We start from the raw sequence: 25,937 nt of genomic DNA, 5'->3' as shown, positions 1-25,937 counted from the left end.
AGATTTACTTTGTTTAAACCTTGAAAGGCTGAAATATATTGCTAAATGTGGAAACAAAATGAATTGTACGGTCTTAAAATATTGTGCAGTATATTGTTTTTGTTGCCCCCTGAATAACATTTTATAAAATATTGGCCTTTCAAAGTTTGAACAAAATTAAATTAATTCTTTTTACAGTAAATATTCCATACTGTATATATCCCCAGCTGTAAAGATCTGCTATGGGTCATTTAATATATGGTGTGTGTGTGTGTGTGTGTGTGTGTGTGTGTGTGTGTGTGTGTGTGTGTGTGTGTGTGTGTGTGTGTGTGTGTGTGTGTGTGTGTGTGTGTGTGTGATATGGGTCGAGTGTTTTCCCGGAGCATGCATGCAAGTGAATGTTTGAAATATGTACGTGGTGCTACAGATATATTGCACAAAGTATGATGTCTTGTTTTTTTTTGTATGGCATTGGTGCTGAAGAACCGTTATAGTACTTCTGACATCCTTAATCACAGCAGTAAAATGTGCATTTGGCAGTGAGACTGCAGCATGTGAGTTGCTCTCTCTGTTTCTTTTAGTTTTTGACAGATGTGCCTCTAATCCATCCAAGCTCCCAACCACCTCCATGGCCCTGAGTAACCTCTATTTTTCTGTGTCTGTCTGTCTTTCTTTCGGTCTGTTCTCTCTGCAGTGTTCTTGTTGAGTTATAGCAGGGCCAAACGTGTCCTACTAAACAAACTTTGACACACACACACAAGGAAACACAGTCACACACACACATGCTTTGCATGTGCATATTGTCCCCGTCTCTGCACACTCCGGTCTGCCCATTTATATTAGTAAGGGTGTTTTTAATAAATATGACCTCATCTGTGTCCGCAGAGAACTTCCTCTCCCTCTGTAGACTTTTCCCTTCTTTCTCTGCACTGTTTACATCCCCCTCTCTCTCTCTCTCTCTCTCTCTTGCTGTCTCTTTCAATGCAATACATATTTCTGCGTCTCTTGTATCTCTTGCCTTCCCCTCACCCTCTGTCTCTCACCTTTTCTCTGTTCTTGTTCTGTTTCGGCTGTATTTTTATTTATTTATTTTGTCATCTGTCTGCCCTAACTCTAGTAGTCTGTCTCTCTTTCATGTCCGCTCCTTGTCACTCCCTGGATATCATATCCTCAGCTGTACTCTTATATTGTGTGTGTGTGTGTGCGGGTGTGTGTGTGTGTGTGTGTGTGGGGGATTTATCTGTGTGTGTGAACACGCAAAGAAACCTCTTACATTTGTCAGGGAGAAGCCCACAAAAACAAATTCAAGTCATATTTCACACTAAAATCGAAAGAGATAGATAGAGATAGATTTTTGTTTTATATAAATATTTGGTAATATTTAGTTATGTAATATTTGATCAAATATGATGCATTTTTTGTTTTAAATACAGGGATTTTTAGCAATACACGTAGGGTTAATTTGCAAGATCATTCATTTGCAATATTATTTATGTAGTTTTTGTGTGCAAGTAAAATTACATTTTAAAACAATGCAAAAACTCTTTAAGGACGTATCATTAAAATGTGATTTTGCACATCATGACAAATGTAATCACCATCACTGTCAGCCTGTCATTCGTTCATGCACATGAATGATTCACTCTGCTTGTTTTATGGTCTTTTTTTTTGGACAATTCCAGCTGCGTACCTGCATGAACATTTCGAATCAAGATGCATCGCAATTAACCCTTAAGATCGCATGTACCTCATTTATTTTAACGATAAACAACTGGCAGCTGGTTTACTTTAAATTAACATTCGCTGAATGCATTAGCTAATTGACGCTGACAGACTGCCATCAAACTATTTACCTGATGTTTAAATAGTAACATTGATTCATTGTAGAGCACAAGCCATATGTGTGAATTACTGCAATTAGAGCCAGCATGTGAGGCTTCTCCCAGAGGCTTGATGTCATCACGTCCTAATTAGATCCAATGATGTTCTTTTATGATGCAATGTTTTATACAGTGTGAAAAGGTGTATTGGGATGCATTAGAGACTGCAGTAATCAGCTGGATTACCGTAGTATTTCCTCATTATACCCTTTGCTCATCTCACCTCGGAGCATGCATGTGCACAAAGTGAGCCAACGGTCAATAAAGCATGTCAGAATGCACTTATTTGTGAAAGGATATGTGCATTTTTCTGTTACAGCTGAGATATCAGTAACTTGCACGTTCTTCTTCCTCATCCGCATGGGCTCACAAACACTTGCTGTTGAAAACTGAAGCAGCATTAAGAGATTACTATTCATTCGAATGAAAAAATGAGAGAGCAGATTGTTTTACAGCAGAGCTGAAGTAATGCCGAAAGCAAAACCAGCTGATTTCTTTAAACAATTGAAAAGAAACCGAATGACTTAATGTTGTTTTCCATGCACCGTACAAAGTCACCATCTGTCGCTTTCCTTCTCTTTGCGTTATACAGCACAATATAATTACAGCCATTGTGAGAAAGGTCCGTTAGAATAATAGAATATCCCCGTGAATTGTGCACTTACTAGACAACTAATTTTAAATTGTGACTAAATAAAATTAGCTTTGCACCTTATAGCAGATATATTTCGAGATGCACAGGAACAGATCGTTCTATACCCAGCAGACCAAAAAAGCAAGAACGTTTGTTTGGTGGAGCAGGTTTGAATCAGTGGGCGTCTCCTAACATGGGATTTGTTTGGTTTGTACTTTTTTATGAGAACATTTTCAGATAAATCTGACACAGCCCTTGGGTTTGTTGTGAAAAGGCTTCAAAAAGAAGCCAGAGCCTTACTTGTATAAACACAGCACACACACACACACACACACACACACACACACACTAAGCAAAGGGACCCAAAATCTCTACCCACTCTCATATACCACACACATCGTTCTTTATAAAGTATCAGCATCAATTATAAACACACTAAACACTCTCTGCATACAGCTTGATTAAAAACTTGAAATTAAAAACTTGATTGAAAAAAAAATATATTTCTAAACATATATTGCTAATAAAATAGCAAATATTTATATATTTTTTATGTATTTACCTAATTGTTTTTAGATATATTACAAAATATTTCTGAGCACATATTGCTAATAAAATACAAATATTTTCTATATTTATATTTCACATTATTTTATTTTTTTGCATATATTTCTAAAATAAATTTTAAATCTAAATATATTTATATTGTCCAACATATTTTCAACATATTAATAAAATATATATTTAAATAATATAAAATAAAATAATGAAATAAATATATATATATATATATATATATATATATATATATATATATATATATATATAATTTTTTTCTTTTTTTTCTGTTTAAAGTGTTTTTAGCACATGCTCAAAACATATACAGCTATTTTGTGCTCTGTATATATATACCCTAAACTAGCTGTTTAACGCTTGAATAAAACACATTTGCACCAAACACTATGTGCTTCAGTGAACTTATTAGATATTTGACCATCTTTGGACAAAAAAGTTGCACAAGTTCTTCCAAGGTCACAGAGCATGAGGGAAACTATTTCAGCACAGAAGACTCTCTAGTCTTTCTCAACCGTTTTAGAAAGGCCTTCCTCCTACACACTGTCTAGTCATAGAGTGTGTGTGTGTGTGTGTGTGTGTGTCTCCACGCTGGCCTTGTTGGCGGGTTGCTAATTTCTTGCCGTGCCCAGCAGCAGGTGGAGGGTATTACATGCTTCTTTCCCCACACATGGACATAGTTTAAGAAATAACAAAAGCAACCCACAGCATTTTCTCAGACGAGCTTTTATCGGCTCAAACACACCACAGCCAAAGCCCACTCTAATGAACGTGACTCTAGCTGTGTGACTGTTCCACTAAATATTCATATTTGTCACAACCACTGCTTCTTTCCTGCTTTTTCTTCCTTTCTTTCTATTTTTAGTGGACGGAGGGTGAGGGTCAGCGTCACAGCGGGCTAATTTAAAGAGAAGGTCGGCCATCATGACCCCATGAATAATTGTCTTCAGAGGGTCAAAGGTCAATGCAAAAGTGCAGTGGTTCAACACACTTCTGCTTCACTGCTCCACACTGCTCTCTGTGTGTGGACAGACTTTAATGACCTGATGAATGACCTTCCGAATGCACGCTGGTAGAAACCGAGGACACACTGCCACACTTTTGATCATTACTGGAGCTTACATGCGCTGATATCTTGATGCAGTTTACACGATAAACTAGTTTCACTCCATTTCACATATGGTGCTATCAAATGACTGGGCGATAGGGCAAAACATAAACTCTTGATTTCACTTTTGACTGATTCAAGGTGATGCTTTTGATTGTTTTAACGTTGTCAATAAAAAAAACATTTAACTTTTTATTAACTATCTGGTTAATTCCAGGTGCAGCACAAAGGAAGTTGTCAATATTGTGTAAATGTAATCAAATTCACTTGTTAAATATCTTTGCAGAATAGATGCATGAAGAATGAAGGTTGTATTTTTTATTTATTAAAACTCGTTACTTAACATTTGCACTTTTAGCATCATATCTTCTCAGTTTTGACCGTAAGTTGCTATAAAATGCAAACTCCGCACAGCATTAATGAGATTCTGTCTTCTGTTTTACACAGAATTTTGGACAAGTGCACCATTCAGATACATCTTTATCTTGCTACAATTTGGAACATGCTAAAAAGGATGGGTAATATGCAAATTGGGACACAAGACTAGACTTTTACACTTAGATGAGTGTGTCAGTGAAGCTGAACGAGTGGTATTGCTATTAAACGAGAGGTTGACGGCACATTTCTAATTCATGAGGGTGTTGAAAGGTTTTCTGAGTGACAGAAAGTTTGGAGGCAAGTTTGCTGAAAATTGTTACGAGAAGTTGATCAACTGAGTGTTTTATCGAGGGAAATACTGGCTCGTAAATAAAGTAAAGATCTTTAGAGTTTATAGTAGTAAACTAACTTTGTATCCAGCTGGCAGCTTTAGATGTTTGTGAGAAGCCTAAATAGTTCAATAGTTAATAGTTAATTAACACTTTATTTATAAATAACATTTAGATAGATATAGATTGTAAATGCAATGTGTAAAAGTGCAATGTAAAATTATATTCAGTAGGTAAAGGTTAGTTTGTAGTAGTTATAATTAACTTTGTATCAAGCTAGCTTTAGTATGTAAATGCAATTGTTAGATTAGATTCAGTAATTTAAGATTAGTTTTTAATTGTGCATCAAGCTAGCATTAAAATAATATTTCAGAAGCTACAGTATGTACCTGTTTTGGTTTTTGAGAAGCTTAAAACTCATACAGGGAATACCTTTGGTGCAATAGTTAGATTTTATTCAGTTGGTTAGGTTATTTTTTAATAGTTTAACTCTGTATTGAGATCGTGTTAAGATAAGTTTTAGTGCGCAGGTGTTTTTCAAATCTCACATTTTCCACCAAAAAACCACCACCGTTTGGATCCGTTTGGAGTGTTTATCTCTTAGGCATTTGTGTGTGTGTGTGTGCATGAGTGTGTGTGTGTGTGTGTGTGTGCATGAGTGTGTGTGCATGAGTGTGTGTGTGTGTGTGTTGTAGCTCTTTCTACATAGGATAAGATGAGGAAGCAATGGAAAGGAGGTTTTTTTGAAGGCCAGTTTATTTTGGAAAATCAACACTGTGTGCAGAAGCAAATTGTGTCGGCAGACATTGAGTTCACACATGTGCTTGTGCATGCACAACTGTGTATTTTTCATACAGTTAACCACCATCCGTTTCAAAAGTCCTAGCTTCTAATAAGTGTTCATTCATTCCCGATGTGCCCTAGGTTTTTCCATACACATAGTAAAGCCATCGGGATATTCTTTAATTTATTTTATTTTTTTTGGACTGATGCAAAGGTTCAACTCTAAGCAGAGGGACTCTCCTCGAAGGGTTAAACGTTTTAACAGCCACACTTCTGCAGAAACACACACACACACACACACACACACACCATAGCTTTCCCAGATGGGTCGTGCTTCTAATTATGACCCAAATTGAGTTTGCAAGTCATTTGATTAAAGTAACCTGATATGAGATATTCGCAGAACTTAATTTTACGTGCATGGGTGCACAACTTTTAACACACTCAGATGGACAGCATCCCCTTTTTCCTTAGTGATTCAATGTGACTGTGCTTTATTATAGTATGTAACTATATCTTTTAATCAATCGCAGGAGGAAAGGGTGAACTCTTCAGAAACCTAATCTGTTTAAACATCCCCTCCTGTCTTCTCCGTCTCTAATACGTCTCATCTTTTTGTGCTGTATTCTCATTACAGTATGGATTCTTTCATGTATCGTATGCATCTGTGTGACAGCTGGCTGTCTAATCCATGAGAGACACACTGGTGTTTCTGTCTCAGATAGAGAAAGAGAGAGAGAAGGACATTAACCTGTTTGAAAGCGCCCACCCTTCGAGCGAGCATGACCTTCAGTCACTTGTCTGTGTGTATCTCATGCTCCCAAAGGAGCTTGAGTGAAAAATTCTCCTCTGGTACTTCCAGTGAGAAACAGAAGAAAGACTCAAGATAAGGGAGAAGCAGAGAACAGATGAGAAACTGGAGAGCGAGGATATGATAATACGCTCTATATCAGGGGTCGAATCCGGACCGCGAAGCCTTGTGACATAATGAAATAATTAAATGTCAAACGCTATATTCTAACAAGATTTATATCAGGCACATCAAGGTCAGCTCAGTAAGATTTGGGTCCTGCGGCGCCACGGCTTGCCACTACATTTAACTGTTGCAAACATATACAAATTTCAGTGAGTGTAAAGCAAATAGATCACGTATTTATCTGTGTTATTCAAGCAATCTTGGGTATTTTTTATAAGGAAAGTGTGACTATGTTAAGTTAATTTGTTGAAAAAGCATGTCAATAAATGATATCTTTGTATAGACAACAGGTGTGTAAACCGTCTCACATGCAAAACTGCATCGCACACATAATAGACTTCTTCAGACCTGACCAAATCAGTTCCAGATTGTAGAAGGAGTTCCTCGTTTAGTGATACACTCACTTGAGGTTGTTCTTTTCTCTTAGCATGCTACGTTTGCACACGACATAGCAGTTCACTAGTATTTATGAGAGCTTTTGTTTCAGGTGGTAATCTCGCTTCCATGTTTCTGAAATATAATTAGCATCATTTTGTAATTCTGTTTTAAAAGACCCATTGGAATACGCCATTGACATTGTTAGGAGGAGCGAACTGAATTAGGTATTTTTCTGAAATGGGAGTCATGAAAAAAGCTTAGATGTATTTCTTGAGTAAAGGAAGATCTGAGATGAAAGATGGCAGTGTTTCAGAATCGAGCAGGGAGGGGGTCGCAAATGAGCCGAAAATTACAGGCATTTGAAAACTAGTCAAAGAGAAGACGTGATTTATTCCACAGATAGCTTCCTCTCGTCTGACCGCAGCACGGCGGTGAAACTAATAGGTCTCAGACGACAGAGAGATAGAGATGGCGAGCGACAGATGATTTGGGTGAGATTAGGAAATCAGAGACAAATTATTGTTGTGTGAGGCAATTGTTGCGATAGAGTAAGCATTCGGTTAAATTGAAGACCTTAGACTTTTGCAAACTGCCTGAGATAACAAGACGAATCGTTGGTATTCCCTCCGTCTCCCGATTCACTCTTAAAAGAGGGGCTTGCACTCAATCAACAGAAAGAGTAAAACTCACCCTTCCTTCAACTCCTTTGTTTCTGCTTATCTCAGTTTATCTCTCAAGCTCTCATTTGCGTACAGGATGTGAATGGATTGAATCTGGCCAATGGTAGATGATCATAAATAGCTTTGTGCCGTCTGAATCCCCCTGTCTCATGTCGGGAAGGAAGATGATAGAAGCAGGATAAAGAGGGAAGTCTGAAGTGAAGTGTGCTGGGGAGGGAATTGAAAGAAGCCAAAATGCATGTGTGTACAGTGCTGGCAAAATGAGTCACAATGAGAAATTAAAAATAAAAGTTATTTTCGTTTTGCCATTGTCCATCAAAATGATGCGTGATTTGTTCGAATCGGACGAAGATAAAACTGAGCTACACCCGAGTCAGCGTTGCATCTCTTCTTCCAGTTATTTTCTTGATAATAATTACTATATTAATAGTCAAAATATAGCTATTTTTATTTTATCTTTGCTATTATAAATAAGAACAGATGCAATTGGATTGACCTTTTTAGTCTGTAACATTAGGCAGTTTTCATTTATATGTAGTTAGTTTTGATGATGGCATTATTTCTCATATGCATAATGAGATTGCACGTTTCTGCGTCTTCCTGGTCTGTGTTTTTGATCGACACATTGTGAAAACACAGAAACACAGACAATTCTGTGTTTAGCAGAACACGAAGAGTTAATTAGTATTCGGAGCAGTGGGATTACTAGATTAGGGCTTAATTAACTAATTTCTGAGAAATCATCAGATTCAACTACAATCAAAAAAATGTGTTCCCTTTTTGCCTGTAACACAAAATTAGCCCTGTGCACATTCTGACTCAATTTGCCAGCACAGGACACATATCATGAGAAAAAAAGAGCCAGAAATGATACAGATATCCTGAGACGAGTGCAGAGACAGATAATAGACGCCAAGGTGCCTTCACACCAAAATAAAAGAAAACAACACCAGCGATACGAAAAACCAAATTCGTCTCAACGTGACATGCGAGCACATCACAGATACTTGCGAATCAGCATAAATACAACCCAGCGATCATACAGACGCGCTCTGGATGTAGATTAAACCCGATCTATCCTCCTTCCGTCACTGAGATCCTTCCTGTTTACATCCCAGCAGATCTCACATTGATCTCGCATCTTATCGTCTGCTAAAACACTCCTCCTCTTTCTCTCTGTTTCTAGCTCTCTCTCAGTATTGAACAGTGGGATGTGTGTCATGTGGAATGAACAGAGCTGGGAAAGTTACTTTGGAAACAAGTTGCCTTATTTAAAATGTAACAAGTAGTGTAACTATTTCACTTACTTTACTAATGTAATGTAACTGATTCAATTTGAATACCTTTTGATTACCGTATTTTTTGGACTCTAAGTCGCACCTGAGTATAAGTCGCATCAGTCCAAAAATACATCATGATGAGGAAAAAAACATCTATAAGTTGTACTGGACTATAAGTCACATTTATTTATAAAACCAAGAACCAAGAGAAAGCATTACTGTCTACAGCCGCCAGAGGGCGCTCTATGTCTTCAGCGTAGACTACAGGAGCAGTGAGCAGCATAGAGCGCCCTCTGGCGGCTGGAGACAGTAATGTTTTCTATTGGTTCATTTCTCTCGGTTCATGTCAAATTAATTTTGATAAATAAGTCGCACCTGACTATAAGTCGCAGGGCCAGCCAAACTATGAAAAAAAGTGTGACTTATAGTCCAGAAAATACAGTACTTTTCTACATTTTTAACTAATGTTATCAACCGATAATCACTTTCGAACATTTAAAACATCAATAATTAAATTTTAAAGCCAACACAAAATCAGACTTTAGCAGCTCCTTTTACTTTGAGATTGTTCTGAGGTTAAATACAGACTTAAAATCATAATAAGACATAGTTTAATAGCTATGATCCTGTTTTTGAAATCAAAACAGTGCCATATAACAATGCCTTAAAAATGTAAATAAATAAATCATATACATTAACCCGAATAGGAACTAAAACAGTTATCAAATAAGCATGTGTCCTAAACTCCTGAAACATTAGTGTCTCATATTATTTAGAGCAGTTACTGCAATTTGGGAAATAAATCAATGAAATAAGTTTGTTTGTTAACATTTCATCACTGAAATTTAATTACACATTTTTTAGTAACTGTAACTGATTACAAGTTACTTTATTAAATGACGTATTTCCGTTACATGTAGCTAATTCCTCCCCAACACTGGGAAGTAAGGTTTCAGTTTTATATCATACAGACAATTTCAGAGCAGCACGGCGTGACTTTCCATTAACTCTTCTAAACACTAGAGGAGTGCAGAGGTGCGTCGAGGCCTTCTCTCCTCCGCTTCTCTCTCAGCTTTCACTTGTTCCAGCTGAAAGATGTAGACGTCAATGAGAGAGGACACAAATAGGCTCTCCACCTCTGCACACCTCTGGCCCCAGGAGCTCCAGCTGTCAGGAACTGCAGGGTGGAGACAAAACCACGGAGGCCCGCAGGACAATTAACCCCCGAGGGAGAGCAGTGGGCATCCTGCACTTCCAGACGATTAGCATACAGAAGTGCTCAAGCTGAGTGAAACACGGCTGTAGCAATGGACCGAGCAGACACACACACACACACACACACACACACACACACACACAAACTCTCTCTCTCTCTCTCTCTCTCTCTCTCTCTCTCTCTCTCTCTCTCTTACACACACACATAAAATCCCACAGGTGTAATGGTTTTTATTCTGTATAAACTGTATATGGTTCTATGGTCCTTCACCAACCCTACACCTAACCCTAACCCTCACAGGAAACTTTGTGCATTTTTACTTTCTCAAAAAAACTCATTCTGTATGATTTATAAGTGTTTTGAAAAATGAGGACATGGGTTATGTCCTCATAAGTCACCCTCTCCTTGTAATACCTGTGTCATACCCATGTCATTACACAAGAGCACACACACAACACACACACTCTCTCTCACACACACATACACATCTATCTATCTATCTATCCACCATCTAAAAAATGGTCAAAATTGGATGACTTCTCTTCACGTGCAGTAGTTGCGTTGTCATGTTTTGCGGTTGTGACTAACGTGTTGGCGTGGATTTGCGCATATTTAAACATGTATAGAAATACGAGAGCCCTGCACAATAACAGTGTGTCCCTATAAGATATTGTACACAAAAAACCATAGTTTTCCTTCCAGGCTCGCAGCCAGCTCTCCAAACATGCTACAGTTCTCTGCTGAAAGGATTACATGCTCCAGCAGTCATTGCTGAAATCATAAAAGTAGAACATAACCGTAATCGTTATTGCATAATGTTAAAGCCGATCCTGTCACGTAGCTATTTCACCGGTGTCTTTAACAGATACGCAGCAGCTTCTAAAGGACGGTGTGCACATGATGTGGTTAGTTAACCTTGCATTGTCTTAATAGCTGTTGTTCTGTTGTGTGAGGCGCGGATCCAACCTATGCACACACACACACACACACACACACACACACACACACACACACACACGCGTGAAAGCAGCTGGGTAATGAGGTTGTCACAGTTGTCGTTAATGAAGCTGATTGAATTGGGAACACATGCAGAATTAATGACAGGTCAGAGAGGGTATCCCAGAATCCTCTGCTCCTGAGGGGATGGAAACACATGAGTGTTTGCCAATGTCTGTCTCTCACACACTCACTCAACAGTTTGTGCTTAAACCTCATCATTAGAGTAACTGACAGAGCAAGGTCAGAGACAGATTGATGAAAGAGAGAGAGATGAGTAGATGGGGGTTTCTTCCAGTAGAGGCACTTTTGTCAAGGTAGACTTAAAAACAAAAACACTTCTTTAAGCAAACTCTATTTCATCCATACATACTGCTACGAATGACTTACAGTGTATATACTATACACACATAAGGGTTATGTCATTTGTAAGTCATTTACAGATTAGATTTGTGTTTAGTAATAGTATAATTATAGTAATGGACATTTAGCTTTATTGGGGGAATAATGGTGCCACAGCTATAACGTTACTGTCAGAATTTTTGTTTTGTTTTGAAACAATATTTATAAATCATTTTCACACAATAATATTGAAATAATTTTTCATAGACTAAAAGTGTAATTCCATATTTTTTATGAGGTGTTTTTATAGTTTGGGACAACAAACCTATCTGCACATATGTAAATACTAGTGCTGCCAAACGATTAATCGCAATAAATAAATGTTTTTGTTTACATTATCTATATATATATATATATATATATAAATAATATTATGTAATATTACTGTGTATATGTATTATGTATATATAAATACACACATATACAGTATATATATATTTTTTAAATATTAAATGTTTATACATTAATATTGTTTTATTTTATATTATCATATTTTTTTTCTTAAATATGTGCATGCATGTGTTTGTATTTCTATAATAAATAAAAACAGTATGCGCACATATATATATGTATAATGTAAACAAAAAATTTTTTTTAAAATCTGATTAATCACAATTAATCTTTGGACAGCACTTGTAAATACATTTGAAAATAATCGTTTCAGAGGTATAATTTATTAGCTTTTCAAGATTTTATATATATATATGTATATATATATATATATATATATATATATATATATATATATATATATATACTTTCATATACAAAATAAAAAAATAAAAATAAACCCATGGGGCATTAAAGTTGAAGTAACACCCATGAATGAAAACAAACGGTGAGATCTAGATAAGAATAAAGAGAACACATGATCCTGAAGGGCATCTTAACACTCCTTCTATCTGTTCTTCTCTTGAGTTGATAATTAAGCAGTTCAAACTGTAAAAAAGACGGTCTGGATCAAAGAGCTCTTGCTCTGTTGGCTGTTGGGAGGGGGATCCCGGTGACAGGAAGGGATGGGAAGGGAACAGGAAGTGGGATGCGCCTGCAGCTGATCAAACTCCATTTGATTATTAAGACTTTCATCTATGCTCAAACATCACACGGCTTGATGATGTCCGAGAACAGGCACACACGCTCCATCATTCAACACACATGCGCACACACACACGAGCTGTCAGCCTCCCACACGTTCACACACTCTCACTTCTAACATCATCAGTGTCACTCACAGCACACATGCAGTCCGATCCAAACAACATTCACACTTTCTTATACGAAAAACACTGATAATGCATGCATGCCAGCTTCAGGTGCCGTCTCGAAGGCGTCAACAAAGAGCAAACAGCATTAAACCTTGTATAAACCAATACAATTCAACCAGGTGAAAAGCAGCTGCCGTGCCGTGTTATTTAAATGACATCCTTGTCATTCTTTTCAATGCAAACACAGCTCTCTTTTATGTAAATAAGGCTTATTATAGATTGTGCCTAATTCACAAAACTCATTGGTTGGCGCAGTTAACATTGTGCTGTAATCACCTGCAGAAAACAGACCGTAAATGAAAGTTCATTTAAAAGAGGTGTTTGTTTCAATGTGTTGTGCAACTCAGAATTGAATTTAGTGCCTTTTAAATTTGAATGTGATATGAATGTCTGTGTTTGGGTATATACAAACATACATCTACATGTCATATATACTCAGTCTTAAGATGTTGATTACATTTTTATTTTATTTTGCATTGAAATGCATGTTATTAAACTGAAAACAAACACTGGTGTACACTGTAGAAATGACATAATGAATATATAAAATAAGCAAGGATTATTGGGGAATGTTTTACATGCATGTGTTTCTACTTCAAAACTTCATGTTTATTTCATAATGTTACTTGCTATTTCTTTGAGAATTAGTAGTATTTACTACATTTTTAAGTTTCTACACCTACTGTTGTACAGTGTATGAGTTACTTTGAAACAAATTGAAAATAGCTAGAATATTTCTCACCAAAAATAGAATCAGCAAATAATGCATTGAATTAAACACTACATTTTAGACTAGAAAGACTGAAATTCAATTTTCTTGTGAAACATGCTCTAATAATCTGTTGTTGTCTTTTACAGCACGTCTGCTTTGTTTTTCAGCATAAAATGCATTTTATTTTTAACACTTTATTGTTGTTTTTTCTATCTATAAACCTTCAAGCCTTTGAAAAAAATATATATATGTATATATATATACCTTTTTTTTTTTTTTTTTTACATTCAGAAAAAAAAATTTCAGGCCAACATTTCAAGTTTGTCTTTGCACACTGTCTTTTCTCGAGTAGTTTAAATATAAACCAATCCTTCGCTTCACCTGATATATTCTCTACATCATCGCCTGTAGTTTTGGAAAATAATTCAAGTATAAATGTATGGGATAAACATCTCTCAGTGGCGCTGAGGTGCTTCACACCAGACTGAATGCATCGAGCATAAACAAGACTCGCTGGCTCCTCGAACCATCTTCTGCCCTGCTTCTGTGTCTATACGAGATCCGGTCTCTGACTCTGGGGGATGAAAGCATGCTGCCGTGTTTTGACTAGTGCCATCTGATCTCATAGCGAAATAAATAGATCATATGCTGAAGGGAGATTTCCGTTCTGTTGGTGCTGTGTACTTTTAGAGACGGTCTCTGCGTGCTTTTCTGAGGATCTGTTGATAGTGTTGAGCAGCTGGAATAGATTGTGTAGAGATTGTTGGGAAAACACCGTCCAGTGACATGCAAAGGCCTTTGTTTAGCTTGCATTAATGGAGAGATGACGGAGGAACGAGGGATGGAAGGAAGGAAGGATGAAAGATGTGTTTGTGTCATGCACTCGGTTGCCTCTTTCACAGAACAGCTTCATCTCACAGCTGTACTGTTACCTTGACCTCGCTGTCTCTCAGGGGTCAGGAGGTCAGGGTTCAAAGGCTCTTATTTTAGTGTAGATGATGCACCGGGGATTGGCTGTTAGTTCTGGAGAAGAGCTTATTATTGACAGGAAGACAAGTGCAGATTGGAAGGAGATTGGAAACGCTTCATACTCACAAAGACCTTTCCGGGCGGGAATGAAAAACGGCGGGAGAAAGGCGGTTTGTTTTCTTTCGGGAGGAGTTCGTCACAGTTCACTTCCTCTGAACCAAGGACACCGTTTATTACTTGCTTAGTTGTTGTTTTACTGATTTGTTGAAAGTGTTGCATTTGTTCGGTACTGCATGTTTTGCTGTGTAATATTTTTAAATAATGCATTTTTCTAATTCGCTCGTTTAATTTTCCCTTTTGATTCCATTTAAGCATTACTTAAAGTAATAAAGTGTAGGAAATGTAGTTCATATATAGGAAATAATATAGCTTTTTACATTATTAAATGGTCCTTCGCAGATGACAGGTGAGATTTACTCTCTGCTCTTGAGGGATGAAATGGTAGTTTTCCGGAGATTTAGCACAAGGTCTTTGAGATCTGCTCTGCTTTACCCATAATCCCTCTGCAGGTCAAACATGATCATATGAAGCATCTTAGTGTAACATATTATGTTATTATGTGGCAGGAGAATCAGATTTATTACTGTTAATTATTACTGTTTGTTATTAAATAAATATATATAATTCAACCAATTAAAAAAAGGGCTAGTGTGTAGATATGCGTCTCTTATGCTCATCAAGGCTGTATTTATTTAATCAAAAATACAGAAAAAACAGCAATATTGTGAAATATTATTGCAATATCTAATATCAGCTTCCTTTTTCAATATCACTTAAAATAGAATTTATTTCTGTGAAGAAGCAATACATTTTCAGCATCATTCCGCCAGTGTCACATGATCCATCACAAATCATGAAAATATGATGATTTATTATCAGTGTCGAAACTTTTTTCTTTGATTCTTTGACGAATAAAAAGCTAAAAAGAACAGCAAATATTTTATTCAAAATAGAAATCTTTACTATTACTTTTTTGCATTTGACACTGAATAAAAGTATTCATTTCTTAAATGTACTGACCCTGAACTGAATGTTCATTTTGAATAAACATTGTTAAAAAAAGTATCACGGGTCCCCCAAAAAAATCTAATAAAAATCAAATAAATCATATTATCATATTTTCATGATTTCTGATGGATCATGTGACACTGAAGACTGGAGGAATGATGCTGGAAAAATGCAGCTTTGCTTCCCTCTTATAAATTATATTTAAAAGTATATTCAAATAGAAAAGTGTTATTTGAAATTGCAATAATATTGCACCAAATTCTGTATTTTTGATTAAATAAATACAGCTTTTATTAGCAGAAGAGATTCCATTAAAAAACATTATAAATCCCAAATTTGGAACAGCAGTGTACACACACAAAGAGAGCTAAAGAGCATATATTTAGCTTGGAATTGCCGTCCAAGAAAAGGTGCGGAGAACACAATCACCTGTTTTTAAAAGTCGAGCAGACAGCACCTGTCAGAATAGTCCTCCCTACAGCACAGATATAAGCAGCGCACATCGATCCAATAAAAAACTGCCGTGCAAGTGGAGATGTGAGTCATTGAATTGCTATATTGCAACCCGTCTATTACAGACAACTCATTTGGAGCAAATCGCCACCATCTCTGACTTCTCTTATCTGTCTCTCTGGCTCTCTTTCATGCTAATGAAAAAAGAAAAACAGAAATCAATAGTCGTGAGATTGCTGCGCATCTCAATCCACACTTGCTTATCACTGCAAACTTTTCAATTCACACAACCTTTTCAGACCGGATGATAAAGCACAGGGCAGGCAGAAAGAGGGCACCGCTAAACACTGTTTGACATTTGACGCACATTTAAAAGTCAATGGGTTTGCTCTCAAATCAGCAAATATTATCAAGGCCCTAATTTCCCTTTTTAATGGAGAGAAACAGGTGCGGGTTGATGATTAGAGCAAGTGTGTGAAAACGGCCGTTTCTGCACAGACTGGACTCTTCAGGCTTTTTTCCCTCGTAACCTTGCATCGTAATGCATTCAAGAGAACGCAGACTCCAATTATGATTACAAACAAGTCCTTCCTCCGTGTGTGACATGCTCTTCGTAAACGAGTTGTGTCAATATTGCTGGTGGTTTGCAAACACTGTAAAACATTTTCCAGTTTCTCAAATATAAAAATACAAATAAAAACACTTGTCAGACCAACATTTGTAGCCCAAATATTGTCCCGACTAGTCAAACACTTTTGTCTGAACAAAGAATTTCATACTGGTTTCGGTTCCCAGCATGCATTGCAGCATGAATCAATGATGCAGTTACTCTTAAAGGATTATTGTTTTGCTGTTTGCTGCAATTCATCTAAATAGTTTTTTTTTTTCTGAAAGAGTGTGATTAAATAGTCCTGACAGTTCCAGCTCGCTTTAGGGACGTTGGCGTGCATCATAATCACTTTTGTCTCTATTTTTTGCTTTCTTTAACAGGAGCCTCGTTGTCCAATCAGAACCCTTGCTTCTCGTCCAATCAGAATCTGCATTCCGTGGAGCGGAGAAATGCAGTGTGCGAAGGTTTTTCTCGTGATGTTCGTGATCGGCTTTGAAAAGGGGATTTGTGTCAACTGGAACCCCGTCCCACGCAAAACTGTTAAATATAATGGTGAGTTGCACTCTTTTTTTATGGTACTCCTCCTTTCTTTATTCATCCGTGTTTTCTTCTTTTCTTTAGTCGACCCCTCCCTTGCAGATTTGAGATAAGAGGTGTGATTTCTGCTTTGAATTTAGAGGGATATCACATTACTGCATGGTTTTATAGGTCTTTATAGTAGAAAGCTTTCATCCCTATTCATGTTTTCTATGCAGCTGCTCTTTATTTCTCTTATGCTTTCTCTGAGTGGGATTCAATTAGAACAAGTTGTGCAATAGTCCTGTCTTTTCCGAGAAGCATCCATAAAAAATGCATTTATCTGAGAAGACTTGTTTTCAGATGATATCATTTGAGTTATGTGTACTTTCCTTTACTCGCTGGAAAAAAATATATTTTTTAAATTTTTAGCATGCATCTAGTAAAATTTAGTGTGGTTTATAGTTAAGATAGGAGGAAAGCAATTTGACAGCATGGGTAAAAAAATAAAAATAAAATAAAAAACATTCGGTCTTTGAAGCTTATTTTCTCAGGTTTGTTTCTCAAGTAAAACTGAGGCAAACACATGGTCTAAGATATCGATTCTTCTGGTGTATTAGCTTTATCTTAGCACTATGATCAGGTTAATGATGCAAACATATTCTCAAAAGTAACACTGATCACAATTTGTACGCCAGTTGAGAATAAAAGCTTGTTACGTATGCAGCAGACTACCGTGATCTGACATACTGTGCTGAGATTGTAAAACATCGCTTCACTGTAGTCTAGACATCTGAATCGACTCTTTAAAATGCAGAAAGTGCTCATGTCTGGATGCCTGCCTTGTGATAACACTCTTCTCCATCATTTGATGAATTACTTCTGTGAAGATCAATAAGTGTACACAGACATCTTAACGTGATATCTCTGAGTGTGTTGTGTAAGGTAAGTATTGACTTATGAATTCAGCATAACTTACACTCTTGCTTACCAAGGTTGCGTTTCTTTAATCAAAAATACAATAAAAACGGTAAAATTATTATTTGTTGAAATGAACAGTTTTACCATTTTTTAAAGGTTCTTTAATGAAAAAAGTTTAAGAAGGACAACATTTCTTTTAACTAAATGTCTTTTCAGTCTCTTTTGATTAATTTAATGCATCCTTGCTGAATAATAGTATTCATCTCTTTCAACAACAACAAAAACAAAAAAAAACTTGCTGACCCTAAACTTTTGTACAGTAGTTTGAAAGGAGATGCATAACATGAATGGCATGGTTTAAATTAAAGCATAACAACTAGATTACTGGTGGTTAATGATAAGCTGCATGCTTAGAAAAGTGGCATAACTGTTTAGTGAAATTTCCTGTTTTAATCCAAATCACAGTTTATAATCAAACTACAGTAAACATCACGCATAGACATGTATTATTTTATATGTACACACATAAACTGATAGCATCTCCTTCTAAGCCCTCAGTAGGGAGCGCAGCGGCTGGGAACACAACCGTAAATGGACAGGAAATGGCTTTAGTTGTGCTCCAGCTCCAGCGAGAGAAAGAAAGACGTCAAAGAAAGTCCAGAAAGAACGGAAAAGTACACAATGTGTTTAACTACTGTTTCAGGTCATGTGTGACTAATTTGGGCCCTAAACCATGAAAACAGTAGGTCTTCACACATGCACTTTTCAGGGAGGGTGAAACACTGAAAAACAGGCAAAGCATCAGAGCGCAGTTTAATCTTTATACGTGAGTGCTTAGACTGGGAGTCTGAGGGATTTAGAGTACACGCGTGCGTGTGTGTGTGTGTGTGTGTGTGTGTGGTTGGAGGTGGAGGGCTGGATCTCAGCAGAGATAATATTTACCCACTATTTTCCACACCCACAGCCTCTAAAGACCCCTCCTCCACAATTATCTCCATCAAGAGGAAACACTAAGATTACAATTAACTGAACATAAAAAAAAATCTAAACCGGAAAAAAATAAACTAATAAAAATGAGAAAAAAGATCATGCCAAAATCACTCAAATTAAAAAGAGCAGATCAAACTGAAAATTAAAGAGTAATTTCACTGGAATCCAAAGGATGAACAATATATAAAAAAAAAGCTGAAATAAAATATAAATATTAGATGAAGAAATTAAACCCCCCCAAGAAAAACCTGAAATAAGTTTATTATGATACTTTAAATTGAAAATGTATATATATATATATATATATATATATATATATACACACACACATATACAAAAATATAAAGAATGGATCATACACCAAATTAAAGATACATTTTTAATGAAGGCTTAAAATTTTAACAGGGATTAACAAAGCATGGATAAGCATGATTAACATGGTTTTAACAAAAACTAAATAAAAATAAATGAAAGCTTAAAAGTTTATTTGGTTTATTATTACAATTATTCAGCATAGAACAAAATTACCAAAACCTTTTAATTAAAAATGTAAATATAAAGAGCAGATCAGTCAGTCAGATCAGACTGAACAGGTGAGGGTTTGTGCATTTATACGTGAATAAGTGCAATGCACTGAGGATGGCAAAGTTACACACATCTCTCTACCCTCCAGTTACTAGAATGACGAATGATGAATAGAACAGGCCCATTGCGTGTGTGTGTGTGTGTGTGTGTGTGTGTATGTGTGTGTGCGTTTATATCGTCTATCTGTCCTCTAACACAGACATACAGCGACGTCTAACAGACTCGTGTGTCTCATTATCTGTTTCTTTTTTCATTCAATAAATCCGTCTCGCGAACCCTTTGTGGATCTGTTCGCTCCAGAAGGAAGCTGTTTGTTAAAGGGGACAGAAAGAAGAAAGTCTTTCTATTTTTTGTGTGCTCGCCGCTTTCACGAAAAGGTCAAACTCGGTACAAGCTGTGAGTTCAATTCTCGACTGCAGTCTGTCAAATGCAGGCCTATTTCCAGCAACCTTTCACACATCTCTCCCTTTTACTGTCATCCTGTCTCTTATGCTCTCTCTTTCTTTTTATTTCAATCTTGCTCTTTTACTCCCAAACTATTTCTGTCATTTTCTCAGTGCTTCCACACCTTTCCACTCTCTCTGACTCTCCGGATTCACTCTTTCTGGGCTCCGAGGACAGTTTAATTGCTCTGATGTTGCTGTTTCAAGAATCAACGTAAAATCAAAATATTGGCTTTCCTAGCGCACGGTTTTGGTCTTATTGCATGCATTGTTTTCATTGAACATTAAAATTGTTATAATCTTTCTCCACCTATGAAATGACTTTCCTTTTTAATTTGTAATCCGATTAATTCATGGCGGTATGTACATTCTGTGCTACTTTTTGTAATTGTTTCCTCTGAAATACATCACATGAATGTAAAAATGTTTTTCAAAATTGAATTTGAAACTATGATGTATTAATATTTTTAATTAGCCTTTATCTTTATATTTTCAATTTCCATTTTAGTTTTAACACTTGTGTGCTTATATAATATTTACTAGCTTTTATTAGCTTTAATTTTTATTGCAGTTTTCACTTTGATAATCAACTTTCAGTTAGTTGCCAATACAACATTTTTAATTTGGTTTTTCAAGTTTCTTTAAGTTTTCATCTAATACCGATATGGTTTTATTTCAGCTTTAATGTTAATTACCAAAAGCATTTTAAATATTTTTAGTTTTAGTTAACAAACTGGCAATCGTCCAAACCATCTTGAACCAGCAACAAACCCGGTAGAAGCTAGTCTTAATGTACTTGCTGAAAAATACTGAGTTGTTTCAACCCATCTTTGGGTTCAAATTGGACTAACCCAACATTTAAGGGTCAAAATGTAATTTAAAAATTTAACACAATAGTTGCATTAGTCCGTATTTGACCCAAAGTTGGGTTGAAACCACTCAGCATGTTTTAGAGTGTAGGGTTACAGTGGTTTCTGTAATTTAACTAATGACTTGCTATTTTCCAAACCCCAGCAACTAGCATAAGATTTTATAGAGAATACTCTTATGTGACTTATGTGATTCTGTGAGTAATTTCTCTTAGCTGTTTAACTGACTCCCAACCACACGTCCTCCTCTCAAAGGCCTTCTAACACATGTTGTCTAACCAGATGTCAGCAATCATAAACATGCACAATGAGTCAGAGAGCGTTCCTGATAGACCAGATCTGGGCTAGGCTAAAAGGCGTGGGCCGCTCCCCTGACTCTTACCTGCTGTTTACACAGTCAGCGAGACAGCTATGACACGTATTCCAGTGACATCTGTCAGGAGCTTGAGATGTCTGTCAAGCTATGTGTGGTATTCCTCCACAGCACCTTTCAGCAGAAGCCTCTATTTGCTAACTAGGAGAAAGACTTCTCTCCTGTGGAGTAGGGCTGCAACAAACGATTGTTTTGATGATCGATTAATCTAGCGATTATGTGAGTGATTAAACGAGCAATCTAATGATTATGTGAGTGATTAAACGAGTAATCTAACGATTATGTGAGTGATTAAACGAGTAATCTAATGATTATGTGAGTGATTAATCAAGTAATCTAACGATTAAGTGAGTGATTAATCGAGTAATCTAACGATTATGTGAGAGATTAAACAAGTAATCTAACGATTATGTGAGTGATTAATCGAGTAATCTAACGATTATGTGAGAGATTAAACAAGTAATCTAACGATTATGTGAGTGATTAATCGAGTAATCTAACGATTATGTGAGAGATTAAACAAGTAATCTAACGATTATGTGAGTGATTAATCGAGTAATCTAACGATTATGTGAGAGATTAAACGAGTAATCTAACGATTATGTGAGTGATTAATCGAGTAATCTAACGATTATGTGAGAGATTAAACGAGTAATCTAACGATTATGTGAGTGATTAATCGAGTAATCTAACAATTATGTGAGTGATTAATCGAGTAATCTAATGATTATGTGAGTGATTAATCGAGTAATCTAACGATTATGTGAGTGATAAAATGAGTAATCTAACGATTATGTGAGAGACTAAAAGAGTAATCTAACGATTATGTGAGTGATTAATCGAGTAATCTAACAATTATGTGAGTGATTAATCGAGTAATCTAACGATTATGTGAGTGATAAAATGAGTAATCTAACAATTATGTGAGTGATTAATCAAGTAATATAACGATTATGTGAGTGATAAAATGAGTAATCTAACGATTATGTGAGTGATTAATCAAGTAATATAACGATTATGTGAGTGATAAAATGAGTAATCTAACGATTATGTGAGTGATTACATGAGTAATCTAACGATTATGTGAGTGATTAATCGAGCAATCTAATGACTATGTGAGTGATAAAATTAGTAATATAACGATTATGTGAGTGATTAGTCGATTAAGCTAACGATTATGTGAGTGATTAATCGAGTAATCTAACGATTGTGTGAGTGATAAAACGAGTAATCTAATGATTATGTGAGTGATTAGTCTATTAAGCTAACGATTATGTGAGTGATTAAACGAGTAATCTAATGATTATGTGAGTGATTAAAAGAAATCTAATGATTATGTGAGTGATTAAACGAGTAATCTAATGATTATGTGAGTGATTAAAAGAGAAATCTAATGATTATGTGAGTGATTAATGAAGTAATCTAATGGTTATGTGAGTGATTAAACGAGTAATCTAATGATTATGTGAGTGATTAATCGAGTAATCGTTGGTTATTTCACTGCTTATTATTATTATTCAGATTTTGCATTTAGTTAAAGCATTGAGTTATACATATTCTAAAAACTGATTTAAGGTAATCAGCTTATAGTTGCTTATCAGACCTATAGTTGTGTTTGTGTAACACCTGCATCTTTCTTAACGTTTCTTTCCCTGTCTTCTCTCTTAATTGTTTCGTTATGTGTCAGCTTTAGACAGTGGCTCCTCTCATCTGTGTCCTAGCAAACGTGGGTGTGTTTTTATAGCCCCTATATGCGCTTTTCTCTTCCTAATTAGTGTGTGTGTCCATTTTTTTGTGTTTCTAAGTCATTCTTTTGTATCTGTGTCAAAGCTTCAAAGGCCTTAAAATAGGTCTTTAATAGCAGAGTGTGTGTTTGGAGCACTGCGGTTCTGAGCTATAAGTGAGGCAGGACTGTATTTATAGCAAAGCTGCTTTGTAAGGAGCCGTGGAGGAACATCAGAGCAAAACAGCAGCCTTCAACTCGACTCGTTTCAGTTCTGCGGCTCGTTTCCCTCGACCGGAGATCACTGGCCTCTCATTCGGCCCAGCTGAGAAATCATGAAGGACAAAGACAAACACACACACAGAGTTCACCTCTTGTTCCCTTTATGTTGCTCACATCTGGATTCCATTCAAAGTCGCGTCTATTTTTAGCTTGTTCCTTTTTTAGGCCCTACACTCCATCTCTTTCCATTAGATATGCTCCTGTAGGCTTTGGTCGACTTGTTCTTTGCGTACTTCTTGTTTTAATCATCTTTTGTTTACTTTTTTAATTAAATTCTACTAACCATACAAAAACCATGTGGGAAAGTTTTGCAAGTTTAGCTTTGGCAGGTAGATGCTGTAATGCACCATCTGCATTTGATCAAAAACATTGCTAAATGTAATATTATAAATATATATATATTTACTTACATACTTATTTGGATGCACAATATTTGAATAATTAATATATTTATGAGGCTCTTTTATGAATGCTAAAATTCTATAACCGTTAAAATATAGATTTGTCTTGCTTTTGTTATTTTTATTAGTTTTTAGTGTGAGTTTAACTTTATGTTTTATTTAAATTTTTGTGGATTTAGAGTGTTGACATATTGTTACAATGTTGCGATGCCTATCAGAAGAATAGATTTTATTTTCAATTTATTTAAAATGCAGACGTCATTATTTGAATAGAATCAAAACCTTTCATCAAAGTTGTCCTAAAACCAAAATGCATTCTTGTCTCAGCACAACTTTGATGAACGTTTTTGATCCACTTAAAAACTTGACCATTATAGTATGCATTTTTAAGCTGCAGTTTTTCTTTTTCAAATAATTATCAGCTTGTCGTATTAACCAGAAGTTTGACATAGATTTTTTCCCTAACTTTTCTATAGTCAGATATTGTTCATGTCACAGCTCAGCACAGTTACTAGTGAAGGGATTGGGGCTTTAGACAAAGAGCCCCTCAGCATTGCCACTGTCTGGTCAGGATCCGTAAGTGCGTCCAGCCCCACTGTGTGTAATTTACATCTTCTCAGAATAATAATTAGAAATGGCACTCTATGCTCAGTTCAGCACAAAGCTCAATAAACTGAAAGCACTGTGACTGGCTGAGAGGCATTTGAGTTATTATGCAGGTATTTAGAAGTGTGTTTGCAGCAGATGTTCTCTGTCCTCTCTAGGGGAAATCTGTTTCCCCTCTCCTCTTGGATCTTTCATCCCTCTTATATGTTAACAAGCTGCCGCTCTCCAACTAATAACCACACGCTCTCCTGACTTCCATCACCACCACAGGCCGCATCTCTCCTTTTCTCCTGGAGCACTTGCTCATCATAACCTTCTCTCCTCTCTGCCGTGGAAGTGGTGAATCTGATCAGACGCAGTGTTCTCATGTGTTCAGGGATGCATGGGACTCTGGTGTCCCCTCCTGGATTCTTCACTGGCTTAAACCAAGATTGAAGATGTCTCCCTTTGTTTTACATCTGCAACAGATATCCCAAGATCATAGCCAACTTGTAGCATGTGCCAGTTCTTAGTGTGTGTGTGTGTGTGTGTGACTGTCAGAGAGAGAGAGAGAGAGAGAGAGAGTGTGTGTGTGTGTGTGTGACTGTCAGAGAGAGAAAGAGAGAGAGAGAGAGAGAGAGAGCGTGTGTGCGTGTGTGTCTATGTATAATATAAAATAATTGTATTTGTAGTAAATGGATGGTTGTTTGTTTATTTGTTTGTTTATATAATTAAAATATATATGATTCTAAAACATGAACACAATATCTGTGTATATAAATGTAATTGATATAGCATTAACAATGAACTTGTTTTTATTTGTATCTAGGTTTGTTAAATCATACATATACAGAATGATTTCATTCATGTCATTGACTGTTTTCATAATACATTATCTAATGCAAATTAACTTGAAATGTAAAGACCTCCTCTCTTAAAACCTTCACTGACCAACATAAACTGCCCTGGATGACTTTGATCCATCCGAATGAATCTTTTTAACACATTGCCAACCAGTTTAAGCAAAGGTTATGAGTGTCCATGGAAATGCATGCTTGCCTAAGGTGGCATTTTCAGCAGGAGCGTCGGAGAACATGATAAATGTGAGAGATTTCTTTAAAGCCCAAGAGTCATATTGGATCAGTGACATTTGGATCACATTTAACACCAGCCAAAAACACACATTTCCTCTCTCTTTTCAGACGTGCATGACAGTATGGCGAGGTTTCGCGCCGTCGGGGTGTGGAACTACACTATGTTGACCCTAGCGGAGCATGAGAGGGTTTTGTACGTTGGAGCCAGAGAGCACATCTTTGCCCTGGATCCCAACGACATCAGCAGACAGCTCCGACCACAGGTACGCATTATATTTCATTCAGAAAACCCCTAATGCACTCAATAAATACTAATCCACAAGCCATCAAGCAAAAAGGGCATTTGCATTTTATCATTCAAGAATAACTGCATTTAAAAATGACTCACTCTTTCAATGCCACAGCCATTTGTAGTAAATTGCCCGTTGCAGCAGAAAAAAATAGCAAATACAGGTTTTACATTTTCTGGTAAAAGTCACGTCTCTT

General features: G+C 36.4%; 1 protein-coding gene across 1 annotated transcript in view; it reads left to right on the top strand.

The window, feature by feature from the left end:
* Nucleotides 1-25,937, top strand: part of LOC113048948 (semaphorin-4C-like) — a 58,528-nt gene that overhangs the window by 13,308 nt on the left and 19,283 nt on the right. The window contains exons 2-3 of the mRNA XM_026210930.1: nt 17,050-17,221; nt 25,560-25,714. Of these exons, the coding sequence (XP_026066715.1) occupies nt 17,119-17,221; nt 25,560-25,714 (258 nt within the window). The 5' untranslated portion in view covers nt 17,050-17,118. The remainder of the gene's footprint in view (nt 1-17,049; nt 17,222-25,559; nt 25,715-25,937) is intronic.

Source organism: Carassius auratus, chromosome 30 (assembly GCF_003368295.1).
Source record: "Carassius auratus strain Wakin chromosome 30, ASM336829v1, whole genome shotgun sequence".
Lineage (NCBI taxonomy): Eukaryota > Metazoa > Chordata > Actinopteri > Cypriniformes > Cyprinidae > Carassius > Carassius auratus.
Note: the sequence above shows the minus strand (reverse complement) of the source record. Positions and strands in the feature narration are given on the sequence as shown.